General features: G+C 43.1%; 2 protein-coding genes across 8 annotated transcripts in view; one reads left to right on the top strand and one right to left on the bottom strand.

The window, feature by feature from the left end:
* Nucleotides 1–1,879: 1,879 nt before the first annotated feature.
* Nucleotides 1,880–13,635, bottom strand: anapc4 (anaphase promoting complex subunit 4). Of its 7 annotated transcripts, none has more exons than XM_070447627.1 (29): nt 13,457–13,609; nt 12,521–12,637; nt 12,300–12,405; nt 11,968–12,100; nt 11,807–11,881; nt 11,608–11,655; nt 11,457–11,501; nt 11,272–11,356; nt 11,076–11,183; nt 10,870–10,953; nt 10,634–10,720; nt 8,321–8,385; nt 8,020–8,062; nt 7,846–7,922; nt 7,584–7,684; nt 7,311–7,362; nt 7,100–7,155; nt 6,921–6,967; nt 6,745–6,801; nt 6,597–6,653; nt 6,406–6,499; nt 6,100–6,197; nt 3,824–3,885; nt 3,697–3,735; nt 3,484–3,585; nt 3,261–3,341; nt 2,898–3,065; nt 2,470–2,593; nt 1,880–2,301 (listed from the first exon to the last, which is right to left on the bottom strand). In XM_070447627.1, exons 2-29 carry the CDS (start codon nt 12,626–12,628, stop codon nt 2,086–2,088), a joined length of 2,418 nt encoding a protein of 805 aa, XP_070303728.1. In that variant the 5' UTR covers nt 12,629–12,637; nt 13,457–13,609; the 3' UTR covers nt 1,880–2,085. The 7 variants fall into 7 exon arrangements, with proteins under 7 accessions (XP_070303728.1, XP_070303727.1, XP_023860447.1 ...); XM_070447626.1 differs by lacking the exon at nt 13,457–13,609 and adding an exon at nt 12,899–13,001 and having other exon boundaries at nt 2,898–3,047; XM_024004679.2 differs by lacking the exon at nt 13,457–13,609 and adding an exon at nt 12,899–13,000.
* Nucleotides 13,636–16,428: 2,793 nt separating this feature from the next.
* The window catches only part of palld (palladin, cytoskeletal associated protein), a 251,122-nt gene continuing 243,401 nt past the window's right edge, over nt 16,429–24,149 (top strand). Inside the window, 4 exon segments of the mRNA XM_070447630.1 lie at nt 16,429–16,639; nt 17,231–17,335; nt 18,138–19,061; nt 19,402–19,533. Of these exon segments, the coding sequence (XP_070303731.1) occupies nt 18,139–19,061; nt 19,402–19,533 (1,055 nt within the window). The 5' untranslated portion in view covers nt 16,429–16,639; nt 17,231–17,335; nt 18,138.

Below are 24,149 nucleotides of genomic sequence, written 5' to 3'. Positions count from 1 at the left end.
GTGGCCAAAGGTTTTGAGAATGACACAAATATTAATTTTCACAAAGTTTGCTGCTTCAGTGTCTTTAGATATTTTTTGTCAGATGTTACTATGGAATACTGAAGTATAATTACAAGTGTCAAAGGCTTTTATTGACAATTACATGAAGTTGATGCAAAGAGTCAATATTTGCACTGTTGACCCTTCTTTTTCAAGACCTCTACAATCCACCCTGGCATGCTGTCAATTAAATTCTGGGTCACATCCTGACTGATGGCAGCCCATTGTTACATAATCAATGCTTGGAATTTGTCAGAATTTGTGGGGTTTTGTTTGTCCACCTGCCTCTTGAGGATTGACCACAGTTCTCAATGGGATTAAGGTCTGGGGAGTTTCCTGGCCATGGACCCAAAATATCAATGTTTTGTTCCCCGAGCCACTTAGTTATCACTTTTGCCTTATGGCAAGGGGCTCCATCATGCTGGAAAAGGCATTGTTCGTCACCAAACTGTTCCTGGGTGGTTGGGAGAAGTTGCTCTCGGAGGATGTGTTGGTACCATTCTTTATTCATGGCTGTGTTCTTAGGCAAAATTGTGAGTGAGCCCACTCCCTTGGTTGAAAAGCAACCCCACACATGAATGGTCTCAGGATGTTTTACTGTTGGCATGACACAGGACTGATGGTAGCGCTCACCTTGTCTTCTCCGGGCAAGCTTTTTTCCGGATTCCCCAAACAATCGGAAAGGGGATTCATCAGAGAAAATGACTTTATCCCAGTCCTCAGCAGTCCAATCCCTGTACCTTTTGCAGAATATCAGTCTGTCCCTGATGTTTTTCCTGGAGAGAAGTGGCTTCTTTGCTGCCCTTCTTGACACCAGGCCATCCTCCAAAAGTCTCTGCCTCACTGTGCGTGCAAATGCACTCACACCTGCCAGCTGCCATTCTTGACCAAGTTCTGTACTGGTGGTGCCCCGATCCCGCAGCTGAATCAACTTTAGGAGACGGTCCTGGCGCTTGCTGGACTTTCTTGGGCGCCCTGAAGCCTTCTTCACAACAATTGAACTGCTCTCCTTGAAGTTCTTGATGATCCGATAAATGGTTGATTTAGGTGCAATCTTACTGGCAGCAATATCCTTGCCTGTGAAGCCCTTTTTGTGCAAAGCAATGATGACGGCACATGTTTCCTTGCAGGTAACCATGGTTGACAGAGGAAGAACAATGATTCCAAGCACCACCCTCCTTTTGAAGCTTCCAGTCTGTTATTCGAACTCAATCAGCATGACAGAGTGATCTCCAGCCTTGTCCTTGTCAACACTCACACCTGTGTTAACGAGAGAATCACTGACATGATGTCAGCTGGTCCTTTTGTGGCAGGGCTGAAATGCAGTGGAAATGTTTTTGGGGGATTCAGTTCATTTGCATGGCAAAGAGGGACTTTGCAATTAATTGCAATTCATCTGATCACTCTTCATAACATTCTGGAGTATATGCAAATTGCCATCATACAAACTGAGGCAGCAAACTTTGGAAATTAATATTTGTGTCACTCAAAACTTTTGGCCCCGACTGTAGTACCTCCCAATGCAGTCTGTACTGTAATCTAGGAATTTGTGTTAATCTCTCATCTTAAAATACTACAGTTATGACTGAAGCATTGGTTGATCAAAACAGAATTCTTAACTCTTATCTGTGAGGATCAGATTCAAGTTACATTATCTATCTACACTTGCCTTACAGACATAGGGAACAACCACATGAAAACATAAACCAGAAGGCTGTTTTCTTATCAAAACATGTATTTATTTCTTACTTTATCAGGGATAAAAGTGCTGGGAGGGGGACGTCGGCTTTGCAATGGTGGCATTAATTATGATTACTGCAAAAGTACAGGGTGGGAGGYGGGGGGGGGGGGTGTTAAATTGTTATTCTGGGCTAGATAAGGTGCGCGTTCAGCAGGACGCTACGTTTTAGAACGTTCAAATAGAAATAGCCTATGTAGAAGAAACATGCCTCACATGTAGAATAAGGAATCATATCAGCTCAATTCATGGAATTTCTATCTGCAACGTTCAAGAACATTTGGTAACTGAACATGGCCAAGGTGTTGCTATGAGAGCTCCAGTGCTTCCCCAGACTCTAGTTGCTCCTTAGCCCTTTGTCCGCCTCCCTCAGTCTCCCTTCCCTCCGCCTCCCCCTGGATGGCCGGTGTCTCCTCCAGGCCGTCCTGGTCAGAGCTGGCGTTCTGCGACTCAGGCCGCTCTTCATCCTCCTCATCTTCCACGTCCATCTCATACACACGGACGTGCCGCAGGTTGGAGCTCAGCTGAGAGGGAGAAAAGACAGAGGGACCTCAGACAGAGATTCTGAACCATTTCTCAACCACTGTTAAACCAAACTGTTTTGGTGTTCAGTACATGGTCATTGAGGTGCATAGCTGCTTAGTGAAGCCAGATAAAACCTTTGTAAGGGAATCCCCTTCCCATTATCTTACCACACAGGCCACTTTCCGGATCCCATTCACAGCCACAAACTGGGCCTTCATGTTCTCCAAGTCTCGCCACTGGTTCTCTAGCACCAGCCCTTTGACAGGGATGGCGCCGCTCTGCTGGTCCAACCTGAGAATACAGATACTACAGGTGACCCATGGTGACTACTACAGTGGAGATAACTAAAGTAGACATAGCAAATACCTACAGTAAATCTCTAGCTTAGAACAGGTGAATTACAGGTTAGGGTTATAGTTGATGTTTACTTGCACTGGAGGTACAAGTCTTGAGTTACAGTTTGTAATCGGGTAGATCATAATTGAGGGTTTGAGGTTGAGTTGTAGGTTACAGTTACGAGTAGATCACTATTTGGGTTTAGGAATATAGGACTAGGTTTGCATGTTGGGGAGACAGGTGTTTCAATCACACGCACCTAAGACTGGGGTCCCAGTTGAACTCCTCCTCACAGCTGAGGGCAGAGCCAAGAGAGAGCTGGGCAAGGACACGCCCCCTGTTCTCCTCTTCTGATGCTCGCAGCACCACTGTCAATGTCTCGTCATCATAGAAACGAGCATCCTGGCAACTGTACACACAGTCAGAACTGAAACAGACATGCAACAAAAAAACATGGTTCTATAACAATTATTATCACTAATAGAAACGCACAGGGAATCCATTGCAGATCATCATAAGAGCAAAGTAATACGCAATGCATGAGCCCATCATTTGCCTGTATAGTAGAGGTTGAGGTAATTGAGTGGATTCTAGGAAAGAGAGGAAGACAAGAGGCACTCACCTGGCCCCCACAGCATCATCATCAATACTGTGACTGAGAACATTACTCAGATCTATCGCCATGAGACCATTGGGAACAGGCCTGTGACAGACATAAAAATATAAACAATCAGACAAACAAAAAAAGCACATGCTCAGTCATAAACATTGGGCTATTTGGGGATCAACGACAGAGCAAATCTGGATTGAACCAGATTAAAATAGGGCGCAGTGTTGTATTGTACCTGAATGGGTCAGTAAACTTCCGCAGTAGATAAAGCTTGCAGGGTGAAATCTCTGGCATGCAGAACACTCCATAGTGCATATTGGTCTTCTTATCATTGTACCTGGTCATCAATAAAAAATGTACATCAATGTTAACATAATAACAACCTTGGTAATATACATTATCTACATTACCATTATGAACAGAGTGTTTGTGTTTTTTTGCTACTTACAATGATGGAAGTTCAAAAAGCCTTGGAGTGTTTTCTGAGCTGCAAAGACAAACAATAAAATGAAACAAATAAACATAACTATTTAACAATTTGTGGTATTGTGAAGAGTAGATGAATATGTCCTTACCTCTCTGGCACAGTGTAGAGGGGCAGACAAACAGCCTGTTTCACAGACTTTCCAATGACCTCCTACAAACAGAGAACAAATCAGTATCACCACAACTAGTGTCATGTCACGACTCGACTCAAATTCATATGCCTTCGTTTGGATTCATCTCTCAAGTCATGGAAAAATCATTGAATTAGAAAGATAAATGTTTCATGAACCTGCAACATGCAAACAGTGTTCCTTGGGTATGTGGCGATCACAGGAGGCCGCTGAGGGGAGGACGGATCATAATAATGGCCGGAACAGAGCAAATGGAACGGCATCAAACACCTGGAAACTATGAGTTTAATGTACAGTTGTTGAAGTCGGAAGATTACATACATAAACTCGTTTTTCAACCACTTCACAAATTTCTTGTTAACAAACTATAGTTTTGGCAAGTGAGTTAGGACATCTACTTTGTGCATGACACAAGTCATTTTTCCAACAATTGTTTACAGATTATTTCACGTATAACTCACTGTATCACAATCCCAGTGGATCAGAAGTTTACATACACTAAGTTGACTGTGCCTTTAAACAGCTTGGAAAATTCCAGAAAATGATGTCATGGCTTTAGAAGCCTCTGATAGGCTAATTGACATCATTTGAAAGAAATCAGCCAAGACCTCCACAAGTCTGGTTCATCCTTGGGAGCAATTTCCAAACGCCTGAAGGTACCACGTTCATCTGTACAAACAATAGTATGCAAGTATAAACACCATGGGACCACGCAGCCGTCATACCGCTCAGGAAGGAGACGCGTTCTGTCTCCTAGAGATGAATGTACATTGTTGCGAAAAGTGCAAATCAATCCCAGAACAACAGCAAAGGACCTTGTGAAGATGCTGGAGGAAACAGGTACAAAAGTATCTATATCCACAGTAAAAATTAGTCCTATATCGACATAACCTGAAAGGCCGCACAGCAAGGAAGAAACCACTGCTCCAAAACCGCCATAAAAAAGCCAGACTACGGTTTGCAACTGCACATGGGGACAAAGATCGTACTTTTTGGAGAAATGTCCTCAGGTCTGATGAAACAAAAATAGAACTGTTTGGCCATAATGACCATTATGTTTGGAGGAAAAAGGGGGAGACACCATCCCAACCGTGAAGCATGGGGGTGGCAGCATCATGTTGTGGGGGTGCTTTGCTGCAGGAGGGACTGGTGCACATAAATGGCATCATGAGGAAGGAAAATTTGGTGGATATATTGAAGCAACATCAAGACATCAGTCAGGAAGTTAAAGCTTGGTCGCAAATGGGTCTTACAAATGGACAATGACCCCAAGCATACTTCCAAAGTTATGGCAAAATGGCTTAAGGACAACAAAGTAAAGGAATTGGAGTGGCCATCACAAAGCCCTGACCTCAATCCTATAAAAAATGTGTGGGCAGAACTGAAAAAGCGTGTGCGAGCAAGGAGGCCTACAAACCTGACTCAGTTACACCAGCCCTGTCATGAGGAATGGGCCAAAATTCACCCAACTTATTGTGGGAAGGTTGTGGAAGGCTTACCCTAAACATTTGACCCAAGTTAAACAATTTAAAGGCAATGCTACCAAATACTAATTTAGTGTATGTAAACTTCTGACCCAATGGGAATGTTATGAAAGAAATTAAAGCTGAAATAAATCATTCTCTCTACTATTATTCTGACATTTCACATTATTAAAATAAAGTGGTGATCCTAACTGACCTAAGACAGGATGTCAGGAATTGTGAAAAACTGAGTTTAAATGTATTTGGCTAAGGTGTATGTAAACTTCCGACTTCAACTGGTACCATTGCACTTATTCTGCTTCAGTCATTACCACGAGCAGCTCCTCCCCAATTAAGGTGCCACCAACCTCCTGTGGTGGCGATGTGTAGCTTGTTACTGCAGTGAAATCCTATTACCAGCGGAAAACTAAATAAAAGTTGGGAAGGAGGATAGAGAAGTGATGGACAAGGTAACTAAAAGTGTGGGAGACAGAGGTGGGAGAGAGGGATAGAATGCAATATGAAAACTCTATTGCGGAGAGTTAGTCAGATTTATATCTGCCTGGAACTCCTGGCAGAAGGCTTATGACTGCATGACTCAGCAGATTCTGAGCCAAATTTCACACGGTAGTGTGGGCCAAATTACTTTCTTATTTGTAAGAAAAACTTTGGCAATGTACTTCTTATGCCAGGGACCAAATTAAGTAGTGTACACTTCAGTACTAAAGGCAAATGAAATTGGGTTTCACTGTGTATGCGTTTTAGACTTACAGCAGGTTTCTGTAGACACAACTCAATCACCCCCTCCATCATCCTCTTCACAAAGTGTAGGGACTTCTGAGAGTATGAAGGGAAAAGGAGCGGGCTCTCTGGATAAACCAATCAATTAGGTACAATGTCAGTTCAGTATGTCAGTCACAACAATAGAGAAATACAATGGCAAACCAATCTTCCACCATCTAATTAAAACATGATGGATAACCATACACTATATTTAACAAAAATATATATTTGACCTTTATTTAACTAGGCACTTCCTGCATAGTTGTCTCTTCTGAGATAAAGGTTATAGTTCACCTTTTAAGTGTGTGCTCTCCTGCAGAAACTTCAGCCATTGGTTCCCCTTGGTGTTGGGCGGAGACACTAGATCCTCATCCTCATCCTTCAGGTACTGCAAAAAAAAAAAAAAAGGACAAAGTGTGTCATTGTACACCGATCACACACACATACTAAAATATACACACAGACAGACTACGCTTGTCCCTCACCTGACCGACCCGCTCCACATTAAAGTACTTCCCTTTCCGGTCAAACAGCTCTTCGTTCTGTCCGAGCAGAGGAGAGGGCATGTAATTGGCTAGTTTGTGAAAAGCTGTGGAATTAAGTGCTATTATATTTATCCAACATATATCTTACCTCACTGAAGTGCTCAGACAGGAAGTCCGCCACAAAGGCAATGTCCTTCTGGGTCATCTGAGGTCAATGGGATAGATTGACATACCAATGGATGAGAAAATAATACACATTGAACCGTTTATCACACTACTTCGATCAACTCTTCCTCTGTCTCACATTCACAACCTGAATCTCACCTTATTGAGTTCTGGAGGGACGTGTTCCTCTGACATTCTTAGCATAGCTGCAGGGAAATAAATATGTATTAAAACACTTGCATTTAATAATCAATGATATTTTAAATATACAAAAATGTTCCATCAGTCACTAAAAAGGTGGTATATACCTCAAGCTCCCAAAAAAGGTGAGGTCTTACCTACATACAGCCACCGGAAAAAGGCTTTGAAGTTCTTCATGCTCTTGTCAATCACTCTGAGTAAGAGAGACAGTGAGGAATGAGATGAGGGGGAGAGGTTAAACAAGCACCAGGGTTGAAGTTAACTCCATTTAAAATTAGTGATTAGTATTTTGTTATTTTAATAACACATTACTAATCTAATAGCATATCAATAAGCATGAAAACTCACTGTAGAAGTTCGTTGGCTTTCAAAGTGAATGAACCCACAGCTGTAATGGCATCTATAACAAAACAGAAATATTCACATAACTTTAATTTGATAAAATCCTGCAAGCAGCTTAGAAAACTCATTTTGAACAAATGTTCTAGTCATGCAAATTACTAATGAGTGTCAGCCCTGATCTCATCACAGACAAATTAATTGCACAATTACATCCACTTTAATCTTGTATTTATCAGTAAAGATATCAGTCATGGTTTATGCAGGATCTAAGCACTGTACCTTCTATAGCTGCTGAGTCCAGGCCTAGTGGCTGGAACTTCTGTTTCCATAGAGACATCCCCTTCACCTCACTGAGGTGGTACAACAGAGCCTCTGAACCACTGGAGAAAGGAGAGGAAAAGAAGGGATGAGGATTGGTACCAAAGATTGTGATACCAATCATGATGCAGTTTCTTGACATTTGCATTGTATGGTCCTGAAAAAGGGCATTATGGGTCACAATAAGTGAAGAGATAATTATTCATGCAAGTTGAGTTGCTACCTCTGCAGGTGGCTGATCACCAGCTTCTGAATGCTGGAGTAAGAGGTTTCTATAGACTGGCCCAGCTTCTTCAGCCCCTATGAAACACAAACAAATTACATCAGTCTTACAAAGCTACAAAATGACCACACACAATCATACTCAATCTTTGAACAACTTTATTATTCAGCTCACCTTGACGGTCAGCTGATTCATGAGGAGAGCCTGTAGTTCAGGGCTGGTCAAAAATAGAGAATTCAGTTAAATTTGAAAAACGTTTAACATCTCTAAATCAGTATTTTCCATATCAGATGAGGTTTATGTCCTGTAGTGCCACCTACAGGACACTTTGAAGTACTACATCTCAAATGAAAGGCATGTTGAACATGTTTTTGCATTAGTGCTCACAACTACATGCACTATTACTTATTAGAAAGCATGTTGTGGAGGACGTGGTAGCGTACAAGGGTCATTGGATCATGGTAACGGTTCTCACCTTGACTGTCCCCATAGTAGAAGCTCCAGAAACTCATCCTGGACTTGTGTGCTGGTGTTCTTCTCCTAAAAATAGGAATTGGTTCAGATCGTGTCTTTTAGGTGTTATGTCATTATTGGAAAACGGGCTGGAGGCAGACTGAACGGGGCCCGGTTTCCTGATAGAACTTAGGCTTACGAGTGTTTTACATGATGCATCTTTCCTACAACGGCCCAAGATGTAATGCGTTTCCCGAAAGACCACGCAGAGAGAACCTTCGCTAAGTGCATCGTTGAGGCATGTGTCGATACTGATATGATCTAAAGAAAGGCAGCGCTGCTCTGGGATCAGCGTTTTCCTTTCAAATATTTCCTTAACATTAAAATTATTGCACAATACTGATGATGGTTCAGCCCCTATGAGATATTATGACCTATGGCTACAAATATTGAGGAGGCTTATTCTAATGTTTACCCTATAATAATAATAATGCAATAAATCTTTGACACATCAAGGCACACGTTACACATCATGAAATATATTGAGGCAAAAATGACAGACAGTAGCTTACAATTAGCAAAATAGAACGATTGAATGAAATGTATTTCTAGATCATTGACATACAGTTGAAGTCAAAAGTTTACATACACTTAGGTTGGAGTCATTAAAACTAGTTTTTCAACCACTCCACAAATTTCTTGTTAACAAACTATAGTTTTGGCAAGTCAGTTAGGACATCTACTTCGTGCATGACACAAGTAATTTTCCAACAATTGTTTACAGACAGATTATTTCACTTATAACTCACTGTATCACAATCCCAGTGGATCAGAAGTTTACATACACTAAGTTGACTGTGCCTTTAAACAGCTTGGAAAATTCCAGAAAATGATGTCATGGCTTTAGAAGCCTCTGATAGGCTAATTGACATCATTTGAAAGAAATCAGCCAAGACCTCCACAAGTCTGGTTCATCCTTGGGAGCAATTTCCAAACGCCTGAAGGTACCACGTTCATCTGTACAAACAATAGTATGCAAGTATAAACACCATGGGACCACGTAGCCGTCATGCCTTTTAGGAAGGAGACACATTCTGTCTCCTAGAGATGAATGTACATTGTTGCGAAAAGTGCAAATCAATCCCAGAACAACAGCAAAGGACCTTGTGAAGATGCTGGAGGAAAACAGGTACAAAAGTATCTATATCCACAGTAAAACGAGTCCTATATCGACATAACCTGAAAGGCCGCTCAGCAAGGAAGAAACCACTGCTCCAAAACCACCATAAAAAAGCCAGACTACGTTTGCAACTGCACATGGGGACAAAGGGGGTACTTTTTGGAGAAATGTAACAAAAATGGAACTGTTTGGCCATAATGACCATCATTACATTTTGAGGGAAAAGGGGGAGGCTTGCAAGCCAAAGAACACCATCCCAACCGTGAAGCACAGGGTGGCAGCATCATGTTTGTGGGGTGCTTTGCTGCAGGAGGGACTGTTGCACTTCACAAAATAGATGGCATCATGAGGTAGGAAAATGATGTGGATATATTGAAGCAACATCTCAAGACATCAGTCAGGAAGTTAAAGCTTGATCGCAAATGGGTCTTACAAAATGGACAATGACCCCAAGCATACTTCCAAAGTTATGGCAAAATGGCTTAAGGACAACAAAGTCAAGGTATTAGAGTGGCCATCACAAAGTACTGATCTCAATCTTATAGAACATTTGTGGGCAGAACTGAAAAAGCGTGTGTGAGCAAGGAGGCCTACAAACCTGACTCAGTTACACCAGTCTGTCAGGAGGAATGGGTCAAAATTCACCCAACTTATTGTGGGAGGCTTGTGGAAGGCTCCCCAAAACGTTTGACCCAAGTTAAACATTTAAAGGCATAGCTACCAAATACTAATTGAGTGTATGTAAACTTCTGACCCACTGGGAATGTGATGAAAGAAATAAAAGCTGAAATAAATCACTACTCAAGCTATATATTCTGACATTTCACATTCTTAAAATAAAGTGGTGATCCTAACTGACCTAAGACAGGGAATTTCTACTGGGATTAAATGTCAGGAATTGTGAAAAACAGTTTAAATGTATTTGGCTAAGGTGTATGTAAACTTCAACTGTATATAGGGCTATAGCCTATGCTGTATGTCTTTTAGTGCATACCTTTTCAAGTGCAACTTTAGTAACGATGGTATTGGGGAACGGCTCGGAGATTCTAACGATGCTCCTACAAAGATTCTAACGATGCTCCTACAAAGATTCTAACGATGAACTAAGCCTTAAGATGCTTTTGGGAAACCGGGCCCTAAACAGTGACCACTGACCTGTACGAACTTAGTGAGCCGAAGGTCCATCTGCATGAGGATATCCTCCCAAGCCTCACACATACAGGTGAGAGAGAGACGCAGGTACTGAAGGAACGATACAGAGAGACAGAATAAGTTGGAGAGAGAAAGACCAATGGCCAGACTAGTCTGATGAATGCCCTCAAATATCACCATGGAAATATGAACTATGAGGAGACTTCTAGTCATATTAGTTACATAAGGAGGGCACTGACCTGCAGTAGAGTGGAGATATGGGTGAACTTGCGTGCCATCCTGGTGACCTCAGGGAGACAGTCGGACAGCAGCCCTGTGTCGAGCTGGATGAGAAAACAAACATACACAGTGAAAGACCTCAAATAAGCGAAGAATATAGAAGATGACAGTCAAGATGGGTAAGAAACATGCTTCATTTCACTTAAATGTGGGCATAACGGATTACCTGGATGTAGCAGATCTCTGGGTCATTGTCAGCTGACCTGATCTCTGTGATGATAGACAGGGACTTCAGGTCACTGGACAGACACAGGCTGCTACACGTCCCAGGAACCTGACGAAAATAATCTGCTGGTTACATCATAGTCACTGCAGAGAGTGGGTGACTGAACCAGTGCATAAGTGTGTGAGTGAAATCTTACCCCCGGTAAAGTGGCAATCTTATACATCCCATAGGCATACAGCTCCACAAAGCCGGAACCTCCACCAAGAACCAGGATGTTTAGTCTGCAGACAATTYACGATGTGGAACTATTTGTATGTGTACATGAGATTGTGCGTTAACAAAATGTTCAATAATAAAGCATGTGAAACCTTCAGCACACACCTCACTTCTCCTAACAGGTTCAGGATCTCGTCTGACTTCTCCTCACTACGAGACAGAGGGTTGGTTATGAAGAAACATGTATTCTAATGCAGACAGATTGTCTGAAATATCATTTAAATGAATCATTGTTGCTGAAGATATATAAACATACCTGAATATCTTTGATGTAGTACTGTAGCTAAGAATAAACAAAACTTTCCTTTAGGTGGGGGGGGGGGGGCAGATGGCACAAAACAAGCAAAATGCTGTACTCTTTAACACAAGAACCAAGAGTTTTCCTAAATGTATTTTACTTGAATAAATGTCAAATGGCTGATGTGTTGTCGGTGACCTTATACAGACATGTTTACCTCTTGGGAAGAGTTGGCAACTTGGGAAGAAAAAGGTTTGACTCATCTTCAGAGGTGTAGAATGAGTTGAGGACACTGAAAGACAGAGGTTTATATTTGACTATGCAGTTCACACACCCTCAAATAGAAGTCTAGTGTAGCCACACATCCCCTCTACAGACCTGCTCTCCTCTAGCACCTCCATCCAGTGCATGCAGGACACAGGGTTCTCCAATGGAAACAAGTGAAGAATCTCTGCCTTCTCTGCATCACACAGCACCACCAGTTTAGTGTCCCCAAGGCTAAAGGCCAGGACTGAACACAGCACAGAGGACATACATTAGATAGGCAGTGAAACAAATGCAGAGGCTGACACACTGTGCTGTAGTAAATATGTTGTGTTCAGTGTACGAAGGTTTATTGTTGTAACAATGGTAAAGTAACGTAACTATGCAATGCTTCCAATGTGATTAGTAATTTAAGATAATCAGGTCCATCTCTTGCCATCTCTTACTTTTGCCATCAGGTCTCCAAGCAAGCGCAGTGATCTCCTTTCCCGTATTCTCATTGGGTGGCAAGCTCCAAACACGCTGGAAATTGGCAAGGCGATGCAGTAGCAGCTACAACACAAACATCGATTGACACAGAGATGAATGAAATTACTCCCAATATAAGCAAATGTGATCTGGCATTAATCTGGGTATGAAACATATGGGGGTGTGTTTCTTTCCCTACCTCGCCAGCAGTGTTAGCGAGGGCAATAAGATCCCTCTTTGGAGACCATGCCATACACAGAACAGGGTTGGGGAGCTGCTTCTCCCCCACTTGACGAAATGCAGGCATTTTTGTGGGCTGAAAATAGAACACAGAAGCATTAACAAGGGAATAAGTGGCAGTCAGTTTTGCTATACTTGTCAGTGAAGAAGTAGCTAAATTGACAGTGGCTGAGTGAGTTTGGGAATAATCTAAATAATCTATAATAGCCCAGACCAGGCAGGCAGTGACACCTATCCAATAACCTTGTACCCAGACTAATTGCAAATATTATGATAACTAACCCATTTTATCTGTGCTAATTGTGCATATGCGGAAGTGTTTGGTGAAAAAGATTACCTGTTGTGTATTCATTATTCGTGTTTCCGTAACAAAACGTTTCGTCTGTTGCAAACGTTTAACGTTTACTATAGGAACCAAAACGGTAACAAACGGAACAAAACGGTGATGGACCTAGCTGCAGTTGTTCAATAGAAACTCTCGTTTTCGTTGCAAAATGTTTTTCGTTTGGAGTAAACTGTTTCCGTTGCAAAACCGACTAATGAATAGACCACAGGTAATCTCGTTCACCAAACACTTTCGCATATGCGCAATTAGCACAAATGAAATGGGTTAGTTATCATAATGAATACACCTCTGTCCTATCTGAAGCTAAATAAAAATACAAGACACCTTTATCAGTTCGCTAGCTAGATAGCTTGCATGCTATACTATCTAACGTTAGTGCAAAGAGGCAACATTGTAATAATTATAAAAATGTTAGCTAGTTAGTTGACGCTAGATTTATCAAAAATAAAAAATGGGTTGTAAAAGTTCACTTGTCAATAGCTACTAACTAGCTAGTCAACTTGCTAACAACTGCGAGGTAAAAATAAATAGCCAGTTATGGTATCTTACTGTGCTGGGATGTCTGAGGACCAACTATGTTACTGTTACTTTGAAACTAGAAATAAACAATACGCTTATGTTTACTTCTTTGCAGGATACTGTTAGTGTGATCTAACTAGCTAGCTTCATATTCGCCACGGCCAGCGCCACTGAATAAAGTCTTACGCAATCATGTTCAAGTCTGAATAGCCAATGAAATTGACGCAACGGGGACCCCGAAAGGACAAACTGAACTACTGTGCTGCTGCAGTGCAAAGATCGCTTCTCCATATCTGGCTCACTGATCAGGCTGCTACATAGAGACAGATAGAGGACAATCTCTAAAACGGTTCACCTGATATGGATGAAAATACCCTAAAATTAAAGCTAACAGTCTGCAATTTAACATCATAGCCATCGCATAATTTCAAAACCCAAAGTTCTGGAGTACAGAGACAAAACAACAAAAAATGTGTCACCGTTCCAAAACTTTGGAGCTTACTGTATCTCATAAATGTCTGGCCATTTTGTGGATGGGGATTGTGGCCTCTTGGATGATTGGGACACCAACCCACCTAGAGTTTAGTACAGGGGTGGCAAATACTTTTGGCTTGAGTGCCACATTGGGATAAAAAAAATTGAGCGCAGGGCCGCACAGACCAATTTGTTTGTAAAAAGCAATTTGAGGGCCAGAAAAGGGGCAGTTATTTAAAACGTGTAGGTCAATTATAACTTCAACATACTTTCTATCTAGTTTAAGAAGTTGAAAAGTGGCCATTAGTGTTTTTTAACTCAAAATATAAAATAGTTTTACTCAAACCTACGGGGGCCCGATTGAATGGGCTCGCAAGGTTCGGAAGGTTGTATGTTTTTTCCTCCCCTGGTCTAGAAGTGAATCATTTCATGGGTGAGGTAAAAAAATATATATATATAACAATAAGAAGAAATCTGAAATAAGTGATAAATGGCAATAAGCGTTAACTGACAGGATGTAAGGTCTGTCAACTCTAGCTGAAAGGATGATCAGATTTGAAAAGCTCAGTTTCTATTCTTGCCAGACCATGAGCGAGGCTATTCGAAGTCACCACCAATTAATGCAGTTATTTTTAAATGATATCCTCAACAAGGCACACTTAAGCTATTTCCATATATGAGTTGGATAGTGTGAGTGCATGGGGCTTTGGAAAGATGAGTGGGGGGTTGGTTCTGGGGCAGTGAATGAAGGGTCAGTGCTGAAGGATAGTCAATGGTAAAGTGTTGTTGGGGTCATTGCTTGCAGTGTGTGTGTGTGTGTGTGTGTGTGTGTGTGTGTGTGGGTGTGTGTGTGTGGTGTGTGTGTGGTGTGTGTGTGTGTGTGTGTGTGTGTGTGTGTGTGTGTGTGTGTGTGTGTGTGTGTGTGTGTGTGTGTGTGTGTGTGTGTGTGTGTGTGTGTGTGTGAGGGGGGTTGATGGTTTGAGAGAGCAGTCCAATGGGCATTCTCCCTGCCCTGTCACTAGCACTTAACTGTCCAGTAGATAGTTGGAGAACCGGAATAGCTCTGCGCTGTTAGGATCAACCGTCTGCGATATCGCCCACAAATAGACCAAGTGAGGCTGCAGAGTCAGAATGTGTCTGTGCCCTTTTAACCAACCATGAAATGCGTCAGCCATCAACTTTTCCAAGCGAAGTGGATAAATCGAGCTCAAGCAGAGAACTGGGTTATTACCAGTCACTCAGGTATACAATTCCGAGGCATCATTGAGACACAGCCTGCAGAGAGAGGCCAGAGAGTATTTCAAGGCAACTGGAGAGGATGGGGCTCAGAGAAGGCAATGAACAGTTACCCTGGTCCCCAACCTCCATTGTGCAAAAAAACGCTCATCACGGAGAGTCTACTAATAAACTGAAGGGTCTATACTAATAACACTGAAGAGTCTTATATAATCAACTGAAGAGGCTATAATAATAACACTGAAGAGTCTATACTAATAACACTGAAGAGGTATAATAATAACTGAAGAGTCTATACTAATAACACTGAAGAGTTTACTTATACACTGAAGAGTCTATACTAATAACATGAAGAGTCTATACTTTAACTCTGAAGAGTCTATAATAATAAACTGAAGGGCTATATAATAACACTGAGAGTCTATTAATACACATGAGAGGCTATAATAATAACACTGAAGAGTCTATACTAATAACACTGAAGAGTCTATACTTATAACACTGAAGAGTCTATACTAATAAACTGAAGAGTCTATACTTATAACTCTGAAGAGTCTATAATAATAAACTGAAGAGGCTAATAATATAACACTGAAGAGTCTATACTATAGATGAAGAGTCTATACTAATAACACTGAAGAGTCTAGTATACTAACACTGAAGAGTCTCTACTAATAACACTGAAGAGTCTAGTATACTAATAACACTAAAGAGTCTAGTATACTAATAACACTGAAGAGTCTAGTATACTAATAACACTGAAGAGTCTAGTATACTAATAACAGCTTGTTCAGAGACTCAGAGGCAGAACCCGGGTCGAGGAGTGAACTGGCCACAGTAGAGCAGAGTTACAGTTCAGAGAGAAGGGTGATGTCAAGCTTTGACCCAAGATCAGCATCAGTTCCTAATGCAGCATGTGACTGAGAGAGCCTGAACTTCCTCCTCCACCATATTTATCCCACTGGGCACATACTGGTTGAATCAACATTGTATCCAAGTCATTTCAATTAAATTACATTGAACCAATGTGGAATAGACATTGAATTGACACCTGTGCCCAGTGGGATGGTACTGACAGATGCATGTATTCTGTAGGTAGCAGAGTACACACACTTTTCATGTATTTATTGTCATCAGTAGAAAACATTGCACCCCTGTCATTTTCTCAAATACCCCACACCTCTCTCTCTCTCTCTCTCTCTCTCTCTCTCACTCTCTCTTCTTCTCTCTCTCACCAGCATTCTGGCTGTGAAATCTGAGCCCGGGGCCAAATATAGCCAGACACAGTGAGCGGTCAGATGCTGGGACAGATGGGACAGCAGGCCACACTGGAGGAACCACTCAAGTAGACCTCGACCTGCTCACAGTGCCCGCACTCACTGCCCGACCAAAAAAGCTACTCTGCTGGGAAAATACGCTTCTGTCTATTCTCACAGACATTTAATCTTAACAGCAAACTGGAACTACTAGACTGGGACAATACCTTTGGACAAAGACTTGAAGGTAAGGCTGTACTTTCTCTTTTCTTGTTGACATTATTAGTGGAATGTCCTGGAGGCGCTGTTGTTTCCTTTGTTTTATATTGAAATGCTACTTACAGCCTATCAGCAATCAAGAGATCCTTCGAATTGTGGATATTAGAAAAACGCTTAGAAAAATCTGTTGATATCAATTTACTGTCAGTGTATGTGAGGATATTCACTTTTGCATTTGAGATCAGGTTAGTGTCAGGGCTGCAGAAAATATATATTTTCACAAGATATTAAAGTTATATTAAAGTACATTACAATGGATGTACTAAGTACATAGTTATTGAACAGTGATAGCAGAAATTACGTACTCTGTTCTATTCTGTAATTGACGGCATTGGTGACAATGACCATTGACAGTAGTCATTGACCTTTTGTCAATTAGTTTTAATATTTTTTAATATTCCCCATTCATATTTCATCAATGTTGTATAGTTAATGCATTTTTTCACATGGAAAATAACAGCCTCTGAAGAGAATATTATCCCTTGTGCCTGACTGTGTATACATATGTGTGTATGCATGTGTGTGTCTTGTGTGAGCTCATGTATGTGTTATACTGCAGTGTGTTTAAAGGGCCCTTATTGAGGGTGGGGTTGTGCTGCTGCTGTGAAACATAGCCCAAAGGGATTCAAAATAACAACACCTGGTCTCCTGGACGCCATAGAAGGTAGAATGTCACACTCGTATATGTACAGTATACCATACTGACACACAAACACACTCACTTCTATTCAGAGTGACTATTGCAAGTACGGTTTCATTCACACGCTCCATCCTCTACATCATAGTCATGGAGCTCACATGTATAGTAGCCTACTGTACACACCTATGTTCCCAAGCACATTCTACATATGCATATAGATGCTTCTACTTTCATCTGATGTGTGTTCCAGACCACCTGTTTAGGAAGTGACAGAGCTATGCTTGAGCTATTGACCACTGTCAGTGGAGAGTTTCATAAATGTGTGGTATGACCAAAACAAACACAATCCCGCTGTGAAGGTGCGCACACGTGGGTGTGTGTGTTTGTGTGGCTGCCGCTGTAGTTTATCTAGTCTTTTGCAGTGTATGGACAGTACAACTCTAATTATCATGGTTAAAACTTTAATTATTTTATACTTGTAGTGAATTGTTGCAGAGACAGAGAAAGAGGGAAAGAGAGAGAGAAGAATAAGGAAGCGAGAGGAGAGTGAGGGAAATAGACGATTAGGGAGAGGGAGGGATGGTGACAAATGCCAGTCATGCACACTTTGACCTCCCGAAAGCCTTTGTTAATACCAACCAGCTAAGCCCAAAGAATGCCAGCCTAAATCATCCTCAACTGTAGGTTGTTGAGGGAGGGTGTGTTGCTGTTCACTGTGAGGTCTGTTTTTATTTATTCAGATGACTATGTGTATGTTGTTTATAATTAGTGTCTGGCTATATCTACTGTGTTAACTGAATGTCATATTTGTGTGTGTGTGTTTCAGGATGCAGGACGGGAGCTGGAATCAGTCCCTCCCCCTCTCTCTGCTTATGAAGGATGGGGGCAGGGTTCTAGAGGGAGACGGAGGGGTGTTCTCAGAGACGTCGTCTGATGGGGATCTGTACCTGGACTCTATGGCGGATATGGACGCCGGAGTTGGGGACTTTTCAGATCTTACCGCCTTCCTCAGCCAAGACGAGATCAACCGCAGCCTGGACCTGGCTCGGGAGGCCTTCAGTGATGCAGAAGACCGGGGAGTCCCTGTCTCCCCTATTCCCAGAACCCAGGAGCAGGCTCTCTACTTCCCCTCCCCCACCCCCTTCAACACCACAGAATACCTGACCAAAAGCCCCAGCTTCCCCCACCAAACCAAAGCCCACTCCCCAGATGACAGCCACAAAGTCACCTCCAGCCAGAGTTTCCACCTCAGCAGGCCCATACAGGCCACATGCGAAGCCATGGCCTTGCCTGAGAAGTTTGTCTGCCACAAGAACATCACCCCAGTCTACAAGCAGGACAAGCCCCGACTGGTCCACGAGGGCTTGGAGCTGAATGAACGGGCTGCCTCCGCCACTGAGTTCTGTAGCCGTGCTGCCACGTTCATCGAGGAGTTGTCCTCCATCTTTAAAGGCTCCGCCCGGCCGGAGCACATGGGGGAGGAAGACTCCTCCTCTCCCGACAGCGGGTATCTGTCTCCTAAGAGCCACTGGCCGGCCCCCCAGGGCTCTGCCTCTGTCCCCCCACAGCCTCTCATCCAACAGGGGGCACTACAGCAGTGTGAGCCAGGCTTGGGTATCCAGCCAGCAAGCATGATGGGTGGAATGGGTGTGACGGGTGTCCCTCCTCTGAGTGTGACGGGGGTTCCAATTGTCTCTGATCTGATGAGTGTGAATGAGTTGATGGGGAAGCAGCAGCACAGTGGAGCCCAGTTGATGGGGAAGCAGCAGCACAGTGGAGCCCAGTTGATGGGGGAGCAGCAGCACAGTGGAGCCCAGTTGATGGGGGAGCAGCAGCACAGTGGAGCCCAGTTGATGGGGAAGCAGCAGCGGAGCCCAGTTGATGGGGGAGAAGCTCAGTGGAGCCCAGTTGATGGGGAAGCAGCAGCACAGTGGAGCCCAGTTGATGGGGGAGCAGCATCACAGTGGAGCCCAGTTGATGGGGGAGCAGCAGCACAGTGGAGCCCAGTTGATAGGGAAGCAGCAGCACAGTGGAGCCCAGTTGATGGGGGAGAAGCTCAGTGGAGCCCAGTTGATGGGGGAGAAGCTCAGTGGAGCACAGAGTGTAGATGGAGACCTGTCACTGCCACACTTCACCCAGAAGCTGAAGAGCCAGGAGGTGGCAGAGGGACACCCCATCCGACTGGAGTGCAGGGTGGCAGGAAACCCTCAGCCGCTGGTCAGGTAAGGAGAATGGTGCTCGGTGGAAGTCTGATTTGGTTGTGATCATATTGGTGATGAGTATCAGTAGAATGAGACGGTTAACACCAGTGGTAGAACACAAGAGGTTCATTGTGTGCATTAACAGTATAGTAAATATGACTGCTGCATGTTCCTCAACATAAACTCAAGTTTATTTATACGCTACTGTATATTTGTTTATCTTTTTATTAAGATCTCCAATGGTATGTGTTACCCATTTGATGTAGTGGGTAAAGATCAGAACTCTGTCATCATACTATATTTAATGCTATCGTTGCAAGGCAGTTGATCCTCTTGTTGGTCCTACACCAATTTCCTTCACCTCTAAGGGAAGTGGATCCCCATGATGGAGACTTTTGAAACAATCCCCCTCGGTAAGGGAGTCAAATCAAACACACTGACTCCAGTGGAGGCTGATGAGGGGAGGACGGCTCATAATAATGGATGGAACGAAGCAAATGAAATGGCATCAAACCATGTTTGATGTATTTGATACCATTCCACTGATTCCTCTCCAGCCATTACCACGAGCCCATCTTCCCTAATTAAGTTGCTACCAACTTTCTGTGACTGACTCCCCATTTGGACACATGTGGTAACTTGGGAGTTTTGTTGTGAGAGGATTTGGAGATATGGCGAAAAAGATCCAACTAAAACACTTGAGCACATACTCATATAGAGTGGTGTCTGTGGTAGGAAGCCAGAGCCTTCAGTCAGATATAGGGTTGCTCAATGGGTGTGGGAGTGGGATGTTGAGGGAGCGGGAGGAGGTAGGAGGTGAGAGCTGTAGGGTGTCGACAAGGCCTCCACGGAACACCTGCTGTGGGGTTGGGACAGTGTGTAACCACAGTAACCGATAAGCCTTGCGACCAGGTGCTAGTGGAGACATTGTCAGGTCAGGGAGTTTCTGCCTGGGCAGTCATTCTGCTCTTTTTTTTTTTTTTTTTTTTTTAATATAGCACCCCCTGGCTGTAGGGATTTGGACCAGTCCACCAGGAAACTAAGCTGAGACACTTTTCAAACAGAAATTCATTTACTGTGCCCAATGGACTCCGGCTGTACAAGCCTTTATTTGTTATTGTCTAGTTGAGGCCGGGCGTGGGGTTCATTTTGAGGAGAAGGCCTTCATCCTGCCTGGTTGAGGTTGACTAACAGAGTACAGAGGGTGAGAGACCTGGGGGCCGTGGTTCTGACATGGTTCTCTCCTGTCCTGGTGAGCTATAAGGGGCCTCTTCCTCTGCTGTATAAATAGTCTCCAGGCCAACAGGAGCCAGGCCCTGAAACGTAAGCAATGTCATGACACAGCGTTTTCTGTCACTCTCCACCTCTTCACCTCTCCACACCTTCTTGGGAAATATGAAGGTTGTAGTGTAGTGTGGTATTTGACCAATAGGAGACAGTGGCCATGCCCGAATACCCATACTAGCGTACTGTACCACATACTTAAACTGCATACTCATTTCGGTTTTTGATTTAATAGAATTCACTCGTCCTTTCCGAGTCCATAAATTTACGCCCTGTACCAAAATGAAGGAATGGTGGGAGTCAACGCAATCGCGCATTAGATTAAGCATTCAGAGTACTATTTTCAAAATTTCACATACTATTTAGTATGCTAGTGTGATTATTCGTACATGGCCAGTGTAGCAATGCAGTCATGGAGAGGGGGAGAGTGAAAGGGAGAGGAAGAGGGGGAGAGTGAAAGGGAGAGGAAGAGGGGGAGAGTGAAAGGGAGAGGAAGAAGGGGAGAGGTTAATATGGGCTGAGACTGGAAAATTGTTTTTGTTTTGTGTTTTCCCTAACCTATATATACACTGAACAAAAATATAAACGCAACATGCAACAATTTCAAAGACTTTACTGAGTTACAGTTCAGATAAGGAAATCAGTCAATTGAATAAATTCATTCGGCCCTAATCTATGGATTTCACATGACTGGGAATACAGATATGCATCTGTTGGTCACAGATCCCTTAACAAAAAAGGTATGGGCGTGGATCAGAAAACCAGTCAGTATCTGGTGTGACCACCATTTGCCTCATGCAGCGAGACACGTCTCCTTCACATAGAGTTGATCAGGCTGTTGATCGTGACCTGTGGAATGTTTTTACACTCCTCTTCAATGGGTGTGTGAAGTTGCTGGAGACTGGCGGGAACTGGAACACGCTTACGTACACATCAATCCAGAGCATCCCAAACACGCTCAATGGGTGACATGTCTGGTGAGTATGCAGGCCATGGAAGAAATGGGAAATGTTCAGCTTCCAGAAATTGTGTACAGATCCTTACAACATGGGGCCGAAACAAAAGGTGATGGCGGTGGATGAATGGCACGACAATGAACCTCAGGATCTCATCACGGTATCTCTGTGCATTCAAATTGCCATCGATCAAATGCAATTGTGTTCATTGTCCAAAGCTTATGCCTGCCCATTCTATAACCCCAGAGTGCCACCATGGGGCTGTTCACAACGTTGACATCAGCAAACCACTCGCCCACACAATGCTATCTGCCATCTGCCAGTACAGTTGAAACCGGGATTCATCCGTGAAGCGCACACTTCTCCAGCATGCCAGTGGCCATCGAAGGTGAGCATTTGCCCACTGACGTCGGTTATGACACCAAACTGCAGTCAGGTCACGGTTATGCAAATTAGCTTCCCTGAGACGGTTTCTGACAGTTTGTGCAGAAATGCATTGGTTGTGCAAACCCACAGTTTCGTCAGCTGTCCGGGTGGCTGGTCTCAGACGATCCCACAGGTGAAGAAGACGGATGTGGAGGTCCTGGGCTGGCATGGTCACACGTGCTCTGCAGTTGTGAGGCCGGTTGGACGTACTGCCAAATTCTCTAAAATGACGGCGTCTGGTAGAGAAATGAACATTAAAATCTCTGGCAACAGCACTGGTGGACATTCGTGCAGTCAGCATGCCAATTGCATGTTCCTTCAAAACTTGAGACATCTGTGGCATTGTGTTATGTGACTAAAACTGCACATTTTAGTGTGGCCTTTAATTGTAACCTGCACAGGGTAAACCTGTGTAATGATCATGCTGTTTAATCTGCTTCTTGATATGCCACACCTGTCAGGTGGATGGATTATCTTGGCAAAGGAGAAATGCTCACTAAACAGATTTGAGAAAAATAAGCTTTTTGTGTGTTTGGAACATTTCTGGGATCTTTTATTTCAGCTCATGAAACATGGGACCAATACTTTACATGTTGCGTTCATATCTTTGTTCAGCATAGTTGATTTATGTGTGAATGTTGCTTGTAAAATCAGTCTGGGATTGTGATTTGGATGTTTAGAAGTCTTGAATTATCTATGCATTGTTCATGTGGAACTGAGGTCTTGTTTACTTCAAGTCATGGGGATCTGGATAGAACGTCACACAGATGTTTTGTCACTTATTTTATCCTGCAGATACCCACTTGTAAGGCTTGACTTGTTTTCTGTCTATTGACACTAGGTGGCACTATGGTGTTTATAATTCATAAAGATGTTGCACAATGTCTTCACAGTCCCCAATGGAATCTGCAATGTCTAGGAAGTTGAAATGACATCCCAGTATTAAATGAATATGTTGACAACATGTTGAAATAGATATGTAAGAACATCTACTGGTGTTGGTTTCACCGGTATGAACAAATGTCAGGGGTTTTCCACCTCAACATCCAGACAACTGCTTCAGTTGTGTATATTTTATGTGTTCTCCAGGTAAATGGATGGTGTCTCAGGGTAAATACAGTGTGGTTAAAAGACTGAGCTAAGGCGTTTCATAAACACACTGTTCCTCTGCTCTTCATCCATCTCACTCACTAGGACAGACACACAATAACATTCAGTATTCCTCTGGGACTGGTGTGTGGTATAAAGAGAACAGGCCTCGTATCCTGGTGAAGACTATTCAAATCAAATCAAATCAAACTTTATTTGTCACATGCGCCGAATACAACAAGTGTAGACCTTCCCGTGAAATGCTTACTTACAAGCCCTTAACCAACAGTGCAGTGCAAGAATAGTTTAGGAAATATTTACCAAATAAACTAAAGTAAAAAAAAATTAAAAGTAAGACAATAAAATAACTATATACAGGGGGTACCAGTACCGAGTCAGTGTGCGAGGGTACAGGTTATAATAAACAGTGAGTAGCAGCAGTGTACAAAACAAATGGGGGGTCAATGTAAATAGTCCGGTTGCCATTTGATTAATTGTTCAGCAGTCTTATTGCATGGGGGGAGAAGCTGTTAAGGAGATTTTGGTCCTAGACTTGGAGCTCCGGTACCGCTTGCCGTGCGGCAGCAGAGAAAACAGTCCATGACCTGGGTGACTGGAGTCTCTGACAATTTTATAGGCTTTCCTCTGACACTTCCTGGATGGCAGGAAGCTTGGCCCCAGGGTACTGGGATGTACGCACTACCCTCTCTAGTGCCTTACCGTCAGAAGCCGAGCAGTTGCCATACCAAGTGGTGATGCAACTGGTCAGGATGCTCTCGATGGTGCAGCTGTAGAACTTTTTGAGGATCTGGGGACCCATGTCAAATCTTTTCAGTCTCCTGAGGGGAAAAAGGTTTTGTCGTGCTCTCTTCACAACTGTCT

Source organism: Salvelinus sp. IW2-2015, linkage group LG16, assembly GCF_002910315.2.
Source record: "Salvelinus sp. IW2-2015 linkage group LG16, ASM291031v2, whole genome shotgun sequence".
NCBI lineage: Eukaryota > Metazoa > Chordata > Actinopteri > Salmoniformes > Salmonidae > Salvelinus > Salvelinus sp. IW2-2015.
The sequence above is the reverse complement of the archived record's forward strand: the minus strand, read 5'-3'. Positions and strand labels throughout refer to the sequence as shown.

Bases quoted from the DNA above. Each gene is read 5' to 3' on its own strand.
- anapc4 (XM_024004679.2), bottom strand. The intron at 12,406-12,520 runs GTAGGGAAAGAA...TTTGTGTTGTAG, and splicing joins TCGCTAACACTGCTGGCGAG to CTGCTACTGCATCGCCTTGC. The intron at 8,386-10,633 runs GTCAGTGGTCAC...TCCTATTTTTAG, and splicing joins GGCTCACTAAGTTCGTACAG to GAGAAGAACACCAGCACACA.